This window comes from Hibiscus syriacus, unplaced genomic scaffold, assembly GCF_006381635.1.
Source record: "Hibiscus syriacus cultivar Baekdansim isolate YM2019G1 unplaced genomic scaffold, ASM638163v2 tig00117034_pilon, whole genome shotgun sequence".
In the NCBI taxonomy this organism is placed as follows: Eukaryota; Viridiplantae; Streptophyta; class Magnoliopsida; order Malvales; family Malvaceae; genus Hibiscus; species Hibiscus syriacus.
Genome location: NW_024063533.1, coordinates 9,156,881 through 9,167,427, shown reverse-complemented (window position 1 = coordinate 9,167,427; position 10,547 = coordinate 9,156,881). Strand labels below are relative to the sequence as shown.

Here is a 10,547-nt window from a genome sequence, read left to right as displayed (position 1 = left end):
AGATGCTTTAGCTACCTTGGCAGCAAAATTTAAGACTGGCGGGGAGTCTAACATGATGCCAATCGACATGCAATCATACAAGTACCCGACTCATTGTTATCACATCGAAGAAGTGAAGATAAAAAACCATGGTACCATGACATTCTATAGTACATCAAAAATCAAAGCTATCCAGAAAAAGTTACTAAAACTTACAAAAGAATGATCAGAAGAATGGCAGTCGGATATGTTTTGATGGAGAAGTCTTGTACAAGAAAAGTCATGATCAAGTCTTGTCAAGATGTGTAGATGCAGAATAAGCAAAGATGATCTTGGAAGAGGTACACGATGGTGTGTGTGGAACTCATGCAAATGGGCGTATAATGGCAAGACAAGTCATGAGATGCAGATACTTTTGGTCCACATTAGAGAGTGATTGCATTAACTATTCCAGACGGTATCATAAGTGCCAAGTCTATGTGGATAAAATAAATCTCCCACCTCGTCCTCTTCATGTGATGACGACTCCCTGGCCTTTGTCTATGTGGGGCATGGATGTTATCGGGCAGATCCATCCAAAAGATTCAAATGGTCATCGATTTATCCTTGTGTCAATCGACTATTTTACCAAATGGGTGGAAGTTGCATCATACGTTAATGTCAATCAATCAACTTAAAAAATAGGATGATGGATGTTGCATGTGAACAATTCAATATAAAACATCATAACTCTACTGCTTATACACCAAAGATGAATGGCAGTAGAGGAAGCAAACAAAAATATCAAGAAAATAGTGGAGAAAATGACTGAGACGTACAAACACTGTCACGAGAAGTTACCTTTTGCCTTGTTTTCTTATCGAACTTCGATGCGGACTTCGACTGGGGCAACCTCATTTTGTTTAGCATGTGAGATAGAGGTTTTGTTTCCCATTGAGGTTGAAATCCCATCAGTCTAGGTTCTATCAGAAGTAAAGCTGGATGATGCGAAATGGGTGCAAACTCGTTATGATCAACTGAACTTAATAAAAAAAGAGGATGAAAGCCATTCACGGTGGTCAAATCTACCAAAAATAAATGATTCGAGAACACGAAAAGAATGTGCACCCAAGAATATTTCATGGAGGAGATCTCGTACTGAAAAAGATTTGGCCAATTCAAAAATACTTTAGAGGAATGTTGATGCCAAATTGGGAAGGGCCTTACGTAGTAAAAAAGGTTTTCTCCGAATGAGCACTAATCTTGACTGAAATGGACGGGCCAGAACTACCCAATCATGTTAACTCTGATGTGGTCAAAAAATATTTCGCTTAGGGTGAAAACCAAAAAGAGCGCCTTATGTCGAAGATTAAAAAAAAGTTTAGAGTGAAAACCTGAAAGGGTGCTTTAAATTGAAAAAAACAAAAGAAAAATAAAAGGTGGGTCCAACATGAAAACCCGCGAAGGGCGTCTTGAAACCAAGGGAGGATCCAAGCTAAAAACCCAAAAGGCCGACTTGGATAATGATCCGAGGTCTGCGCATAGGGAGGTCCCAAATCAAAGCTATAAATCATCACAACATTCAAGTATTCAGAGACTTAATAACTTAGGAGGGACTTTGCAATCTTCCAAACATTGTAACATCTTTGAAGTCCTCTTGACAAAAGCTCCACTCAAAATTATCTAACAGCGAATATCTTTGATTTCATGATGTTTGCCATGTATTTTATTTTTCCACATAAATAAATATTGCCATTTGTCTGAAAGAAATCAATTGTTTAGCATCTTGATTTGAATTTAAATAAAATCAATTTATTCGCTTTGAAAAATATCATTGTGTATTGCTGCACAAAGATTTCATGAAAAGTACAGGTATTTGGAAGCTGATAGAGGTTCTTCCACATTACTCGAGAAATGGAACAGATACTAGTTTGAAATACACTAAGAGGCAAACAAGACATTAATTAAAGATCAAAATGAACAGAAAAAAAATCAAGCTTCCTCCTGAAACAAAAATCCCAAAGAATATATCATATCAATGTCCGTTGAGAACTAGAAAATCAAGAACCAATGATCAGAAAATCAAGATTGGCAAGAATCAAGGAACGTCAGAAAAATGAAGACTGACAACAAGAGATTGAGATTTCTCTCTAATATCCTAAAATAACATATTTTGCATATGCATTTTAAGCATCCATAAGAACATTACATCCATAGCATTGCACACACGCATAATTTTGTAGACTTTTGTCGAAGTCAATTGCAACTTCACAATGAAGGATATTGAGCTCAAAGAACGTTCAAGATTAAAAACAATACAGCTTGGATTTCAACTTCACAACAAAGGATATCCGGCTCAGAAGAACTTTCAATCAAGACTCAACTTCACAACGAATGATTCACATACGATTTTAACTTAACGAAGAAGGATATTGTGCCCAATAGATCGACTCAACTTCATGGAAAATGAGTTATCTACAGCATAGTTCAACTCAACAATGAAGAACTATTTCTCTATTATGGTCATCTAGTCAAATTTCAACTTCACGACGGAGGATATTGACTTGAAGAAGATCCAATCAATCTATCTTAACACAAAAACGAAGAATCATCACCTATGCCAGGCATCGAGCTAGATTTCAACTTCACAGTGAATGATATCATGCTCGAGACATTTAAGATTGACTCGACTTCACGACGAAGGGGTCAATCACGATTTCAACTTCATGACGAAAGATATCATGCTCAAGACTTTTCAAAATTGACTCAACTTCACGATGAATGAGTTATCTGTAATTCAACTTAATAGCAAGGAGCTATTTCTAACTGAAATCTTTGAGTCAAATTTCAACTCCACGATGGAGGATAATAGACTTATAGACACCTTCATACCGAACGAAAATTTGTATCATTTTATCTTTGTCCTATTTTCGATACACGATAAATGGACAAAGAGGGGTAGCTGTAGACACCTATTTTCGTCTAGGATATTATATTATATATTAAGATATTATATAATAGTATTATTATGTATTATATATCATATATTATATATTATATAGTATATATTATATTAATATATTTTATATATTATATATATCATATATTATATAGTGTATATATTATATATATATTAATATATTTAGTATATATATATATATTATATGTAGTATTATGTATTTATTATATTATATCAATATTATTTTATTTTATTAGGTTTTTAGGTCCAATAAAAGTCCAGAGGTTCGGGTCCAGAAATGGAACCCAACCGAACCATGTCAGCCTGACCCAACAAAGTAGGCTCGGTTGGAATGAGAGAGCTTGACCCGACCCAAGTTAAATTAGGGTTACAAACTTTAGCACTAGAGCCGTACGGAGAAACCAAGCTATTGGTAGTAGCGCGCGTGGAGGCCACACGCCAGCACGGTTCGAAAAATGGGGCTATATTTTCGGTCGAAAAATCACAAGATCGGGGTAACAACTTGCATGAACAACACTCGGTCGAATGTCCAACGAAGAAATTGGACAAAATCTCACCCCTTTCGGAGCTACAACGACCAGATTTGAGGCTATAAAAAAGTCTGATGAAGCCAAGCAAAACACACATCAACCATGGAGAAAAACTAAAACACATCAAGAGAAATCGAACAAGAAGCATCGCAAATTAGAGCAAAAAATCCAACAACAAAAAAATTGAAAATAGCAAGGAAAATCAAAGCTAGCATCGGTTTTTTGGCTCGGAGGAAGGTCATCGCCGGAACTTGAAACGATCACTGGGATAACAAAGAGTCACGTCGAACACAAGTAAATCAGGAAAATCTTTTTCCTAGATTTACGCCAATAGAGGCGTTATTTTGGTGTTCGAGAGTCGGTTCCAGCCTCGGGGGGTTGAGATCTTTTAAAGGGGTAGATTTTAGGTCCCTGGCCATAGGAGGCAATAGTCGGGACGGAGGTCCGGACGGTGACGACTTCATCGGTAAGGGGCCGACTATTGGCCGGTAGGGAGGGTGAAGGAGATTTTTTTTATGAAATGGTATAAAATGATTTTTTTTAAGTTTTTAGGGGTATTTATAGGGGGCCACCTTGTAATTACAAGATTTTTAAATTATTTCTGCATTCCCTCTAATTTTGATGCATAATTCATTTTGGTCACCTGTTGTAATTTGGCCTTGGAATTTTGAATTAATTCAATTTAATCCCTATAATATTTTTTATATTTTTGTAATTTAACCCCCTAACTTTGTTTTTCCTTACAGCTTTTAATTAACATCAAATTGATCCTTGATTTTTAATTCTTTTCGATTTAGTCCATTTTTATTTGAATTTTCCTTTTTTATTCTTTTATTTATTTAATATTTATTTATTTATTTTATTATTTAACATTAATTTGATTTATTTTTTAGGTCAATTTTAAAATTCTTCAAAGGTAAGTAATTTGGATCAAACTTTTAAATTTTAATTTAACTTTTAATTTTTGCAATTAAGACAGCTGGAAAATCAAATTGGTACCGAAAGGGCAGTACAAGGATGCTAATCCTTCCTTGATTGTAATCGACTCCCTAATCTGATTAATTTCTGGTAAAACGAAGATCAAACAAATGGTAAGTGAAGGTATCTGGTCAACCTAATTTTGAATGACTGGTGGTAGCTCTAACACATTAATTCAAGTCGAAATCCGATTTCGATCCCACCCGAATGACTGTCACGACAATATGTATTTCTTTGCTTCTTCGATCCTGTAAATTCTCCATGAGTAGGATTACATGTTGTGATTATGTTGTAAATTTGGGAATAAATGTGAAAGATTACAAGGTTTAGGGTGATATTCAGAAGAAAATGAAAGTTATTGTCCTTTTCAGAAAATATTAAAAGTATAAGGACTGTTTCATCACTTTTCCAGTTATATTTAGCCGGCTAATGTTCTTAAAAAGAAACCCTAGTCGTCCCACTCTATTTCCATCTTCCGGTAGTCTTAACCGCCGGCCGTCGCTTCAAGTTCCGACCATTAGCTAGACCTCCTCGCGTCTACCATTTTGCACCACTGTCGCCCTTCCTTTGAGCAGCCTTTCACCTCACCAATGCCCTCTCCATCACCTAGCTTAAGCCAAACCCGACAGCACCCTCCCACACCTCAGCCGGCCACACCACCGCCCATCTGCTCTTCTTCTCTGCTCTACCAGACCCCTTATACCCCAACACCCTAACCGACCTGTATCATCCACATCTCTCCACACAGTACTAAAAATTTGAACTCCCATCACCCAAGGACCAATTTCTATCGTGTCCTTGTACTCTCGTTTTTTATTACTCGAATTTCAAAAGCATTTTTGGTTAAATTCAAGATATGGGTAAGCTTATTTCTTTATTTCTTCTTCATTCATCGGTTAATCTTTCTATTTCCCACCCTTGTTTTTCACGTTATTTAAAGACTGTTACTACCCTCATTGAAACATCAAGTAAGAATTCTATGTTTGTGAAGCAAAAGCTACAAAAGTATGATTGCTTCGATAATGTTGACAATGCTTTGACTTTGTTTCATAAGATGATTGGTGAGTATCCAAAGCCTTCCATTGTTGAATTCAACATGTTATTAGGAGCCATTGTTAGAATGAAACATTATGCCACTGTGGTTTCTATGTATCGCCTGGTGGAATTATTAGGAGTTCCCCTTGATGTTTATTCTTTCAACATCTTGATTAATTGCTTTTGTCAATTAGATCAAATTGATTTGGGATTTTCTGTTTTGGGGAAAATGCTAAAGTTTGGTATTGAACCTGATGTTGTGACTTTTAACACTTTGATTAAAGGACTTTGTAAGCAAATAAAGATTTCTCAAGCTGTGAGTTTGTTTAATAAAATGATTGAAAAGGGGCATCAACCTAGCTTAATTGCTTGCAATATGATACTTAATGTGTTGTGTAAGATTGGAAACACCGAAAGAGCCCTTAGGTTTTTAAGGATGATGGGAGAAAGAGGTTTTGAACCCAATATTGTAGCATATAACACTGTCATTGACCTTCTTTGTAAGAATGATTTGATAGAGGAGGCTCTCAATCTCTTCTCAGAAGTGGAGTTTAAGGATATTAGACCAACTACTGTTACTTACAGTTGCTTAATTCATGCTATGTGTAAGAAGGGGATGGTTTCCAAAGCTGAATATGTCGTTGACACAATGAGAAAGCAAGGCATTGAGCCCGATGTTGTCTTGTATAGCATATTGATCGATGCACTTTGCAAGAAGGGGATGGTTTCCAAAGCTGAAGATATCATTGACACAATGAGAAAGCAAGGCGTTGAGCCTAATGTTGTCACATATACCATGCTGGTGGATGCCCATTGCAAGGAGGGAGCGGTTTACAAAGCTAAAGGTATTGTTGACACAATGATAAATCAAGGGATTGAGCCTAATGTTGTCACATACAGCACTCTTATGCGAGGCATGTGTCAATTAGGGAGAGTTTCTATTGCATGCAAAATTTGGAGAAAGGTGCTTGCTTTTGGACTAGTTCCAGACCTAGTGACTTATTCGATTCTGCTGGATGGTTGCTGCAAAAATGATAGACTTGAAGAGGCATTGGAAATTTTTCGTAAAATGCAGAACAGTGGGTTGGAACTCAATATTGTCTGTTATAATATCCTAATTGACGGCTTGTGCGAAGCTGGCCATATCGAAACAGCAAAGGAATTATTTCGTGAACTCTCGGTCAATGGTTTGAAACCTGATGTTTGCACATATGTTATAATTATCAATGGTTTATGTAAAGAGAGATTGCCAGATGTAGCATACCAGTTGTTAAGCATGGGAGATAATGATGGTTTGCCTAGTAGCTGCTGTTATAATGTGATGATCCGAGTGTTTCTTCAAAACAACTACACCTCAAATGCAGTACATCTTCTGACGGAAATGGTCGATAAGGGTTTTTCTGCAGATTTATGGACTGCCACATTTTTTGTGGATCTCATCTTAAGATCTGACAGACCGATTTTAATATGAATTGTTTCAAGTGGTAGTATAAAGATAGACAGTTGTGAATGTGAAGCAGTGTGTTCATACGGCTGGGATAAGTTAGAAGTTGTTGTAAACTAGCATGAGTTATAAGGTGTATTTTGAGTTTTAGTTTGATCTACTTTTAAGCAATAAGGAGGGAAGAAGAAAATATTGTAACTTGTAAGGCATGTTTCAGTTTAAATCATATTGTGCCTGGAGCGGATGTTCTCACGGTTTGTTCCCACGCTTACTGCTTGGATTGCATTCACAGGTGGAGTGATTTGAAGAGGAAATGCCCTCTGTGAAATTCCACCTTCAGTTCTTGATTCTACAAAATCGATCTATCCTCTCTAAGATTCCTCAAACAGCAACTACCCGCTCTACCGGAGTGCAGATCGGTTATTCATCAATCTCGGTCCACCGTAACTGATCATCGACTGTGGGTTTTTTTTTTAGCTATTTTCTGACACATTAAATGGAGTAAAGAATTGATTATTTAAGTTAATTCTTTTTTTATTTATTTGTTTAGGATTATTGAAAGAACAAGGCGAGAAATTAACAGTGTTAATTGGAGATTGAGGCCATTGACTTGGCGGCCATCATTTGGGCGAGCTGGGACTGTGTCACTTCATGTTATCGTTGAAAGGAAGCTTCAATGGCGTGCCAGGTGCTTTGTGCTGATCAGCTTAGCTATATTATTATTCTTATGTTTTATGGTGTTGAAAAAGAAGAAAAAGAAATTTGCTGATGGGGAAATTTTTGGGGGTTCTTTTTTGTAGTGTGTATAATTGAAGATTGCAAGCTGTGCCTGTCTCATGGGATTAGTTCTCAGCAGGCATGTTTACATGGTTTAAGGTTGGCAATTTTTGCATATTGTCACCTATTTTATTTGGTTTTTGAAGTATTTTTTTTTCATATATATTTGAAGTTTCATATCCTTAAGTCCTATCTTGATGAACATAGATACGAGGCAAAGGCACTCTAGAAGAAAAACAAAGAACGAAGATAACATGAATCAGCAGATTAGTTTAGTATATGATCTTGATGTGTTCTCTCATTGCTTTCAGAGTGTACCCAGAAATGCTTTTGATAAAGAGAAAATTATGCAAAGAATAAAAGCATGGATTCGAAGGGAGCTTCAGGCTATCCTTGGGGATCCATCAATCATTCTCCCTGATGTGTCCCCATTTCTTTTTTTTCTGGACATGAAAGTTTGATGGCTCTACTTCCACCTCTTCAAGACAGCTTGGTATTGACGATAACTTTCTTACTCCTTTGGAACCTTTATTGCACGACCGATCCGACATGTTTTGGCATGAACTGAGGTGAGTGGTGCACATTTACTGAATGTTCTTTTTTCCTGTTTGCATTCTTTAACTTCTGTTAGTTGCTTGTGATGATATTTTGTTGCTTATGCTACTCATTGTTATTTTTCAACTTTTAAGAAAATTTATTTAAGATGCTTCATAGAGAGTTCTTTTACCATGGAAACATAGATGCAGTAGTCGAGTATAGACAGTTGGAGTAGGGGCTTACAACTTTTTTTTTAACTGAGAAAATCCCCCACCTTCCACATGCTGGCATACTGTACCTGTGGCCCAAGAGATGAGCTTGTTATGGTCAATCATTGACCGTTCCTCGGGGCACCGATGGTCTGGTAAAATGGAACAACTTAAATATTGAAGGATTAATCAAATTCCCTAGGCTTGGGTTTGCCTAGTGTAAAATGCTTTGAAGTTCAGAGGAGAACCAAGCAGGGGATTTGATTGCTACAAAAGCAAACAGATTTTTTTTAAAAAAAAGGTTTTAAGGACAAGATGATCTTCAGTGATATTGCTTTTTCGTTGTCACTTCGATGAGATGCTTGATATTGAACTCAAATGTGGGTACTTGAAAGCAAATGAGTTGTCTTATGATCTGCCATTCATATTTCAGCAGAGCATTGAACCTTACCAAACATAAAATACCAGCCAGTTTGCTTTCTGAATACTTGTCAGCACTGAAAGTACTATCAGCAATGCTTAATTGTCGATGTCAATAAAGAAGTTCAGTCATAAGGACCAATTGATCTCCGATTTCTGCGGCAGGTAAACAATATTGAGTTCCTAAACCAAAGTATTCAATTTCACAATTCTATTGTTCTTCATAATTGCAAATTCGACAATTTGACTGGTTGTTCTATTGTTATTTTTATTCACAGATTCAATGGTAAGTAAGGAAGATGTCCATAATTGTGATTATAATCAATGGAGCTGCAGGGTCGCTTGTATTTGTGGCTGTAATCATAGGATTCATAGGGTTTTACAAATCATGTAAGAACTTCCCTATAAGAAATTCGGAGGCAGACTCCTCGGATCCTTCTTCAGTAAGGTTTCAATGCAACGAACTTGCAGTAATCACTGTGGTTCATGCTACAGTTTTTGAGTTGATATTTTCATTAACTACGGCTCCAACATTGCAGTTGAGTGGAATAAAGGGGCTGGACCTCAAGGAGCAAGGCAGTTCAGGCTGGAAGAGTTGGAACAAGCTACCAAGCAATTTGCCGATAGTAATCTCATCGGATTTGGAAGCTTCGGTCCGGTCTATAAAGGTCGGATTCATGACAATGTTGTGGCTATCAAAATACATCAAGGTGGTCCAAGAGAGGAGTACAATGCTGGGGTAAAACCAGTTCTAATTTACATATGTTGTATCTAATAGATATCTGTGTCAACTACATTACAACTTGGAAATCCCTAATCCCCTATGAAATTAATTTAACTTTTTCAAATGGTTCTTTATGTCAACAATTTGATCCAGAAAGTCATTTCCTAGGTAATGATATAAGTTGAGATTTATGAATATGTTACTTGCACACTTCATGAAGATGATTTAAACTGTTAATGCTTCCTTTATTTATCTCTGATAGGTCTGAAGTCAGACAATTAAAAAAGAAAATGACTTGTTAAGAGTGTCAAACAGGTAATCTATCTGTCAGAGATTCGACATCAAAATTTGGTTACTCTTCCAGGGTACTGTCAAGAAAGAGGATCTCAAATGTTGGTTTATGAATGTATACCTAATGGAAGTATGTGCAATCATCTGTACGGTATTACTCATTAACAACATAGTTTTTCGTGATCATCAATTTTAATGCTACACTCGTCCTTTGTTCTGGCGGATACTGGACGAGAGGCTTCTACCAGACTAGAGTTCAAGCAGAGGTTATCAATTGCTCTGGTGGCTGCTAGAGGTAAATCTGAAAAAAAATATTTGGAGGAATACTATAGTAATACTAGTTTCAAACTGAGGAAATTGTGTTTTCTCAATGTAGGTTTATGCCATTTGCATAGCCTGATACCTCCTTTGATCCATAAGAATTTCAAAAAGGCCAATGTCTTGGTTGACGAGAACTTCACTGATGAGGTTGCAGATGCAGGGATCGCAATGTTACTAGAAAAGATAGAAGAAGCAGGTCCATCTCACAGTTCTAGCATCAATGTTTTCCGAGATTCGGAGTAAATTCATTTCTTCTGATGCAATTTGTGTTAATGTTGTGGAAAGAGAAACCTTCACCTATACCTAGTTCATCCTGTGCATCGATGTCAGGGTGGAAGCATTG

General features: G+C 36.7%; 1 protein-coding gene across 3 annotated transcripts; it reads left to right on the top strand.

Moving 5' to 3' along the window:
- Positions 1-4,933: 4,933 nt before the first annotated feature.
- On the top strand, positions 4,934-10,074 carry LOC120196700 (putative pentatricopeptide repeat-containing protein At1g12700, mitochondrial). 3 transcript variants are annotated; one of them, XM_039198442.1, is made up of 8 exons: positions 4,934-7,385; positions 7,476-7,613; positions 7,726-7,801; positions 8,014-8,271; positions 8,885-9,033; positions 9,147-9,316; positions 9,408-9,607; positions 9,908-10,074. In XM_039198442.1, the coding sequence occupies exon 1, from the start codon at positions 5,303-5,305 to the stop codon at positions 6,950-6,952; it is 1,650 nt and encodes a 549-aa protein (XP_039054373.1). In that variant the 5' UTR covers positions 4,934-5,302; the 3' UTR covers positions 6,953-7,385; positions 7,476-7,613; positions 7,726-7,801; positions 8,014-8,271; positions 8,885-9,033; positions 9,147-9,316; positions 9,408-9,607; positions 9,908-10,074. The 3 variants fall into 3 exon arrangements, with proteins under 3 accessions (XP_039054373.1, XP_039054372.1, XP_039054371.1); XM_039198441.1 differs by having other exon boundaries at positions 8,882-9,033; positions 9,147-9,311; XM_039198440.1 differs by having other exon boundaries at positions 8,882-9,033.
- Positions 10,075-10,547: the final 473 nt, after the last annotated feature.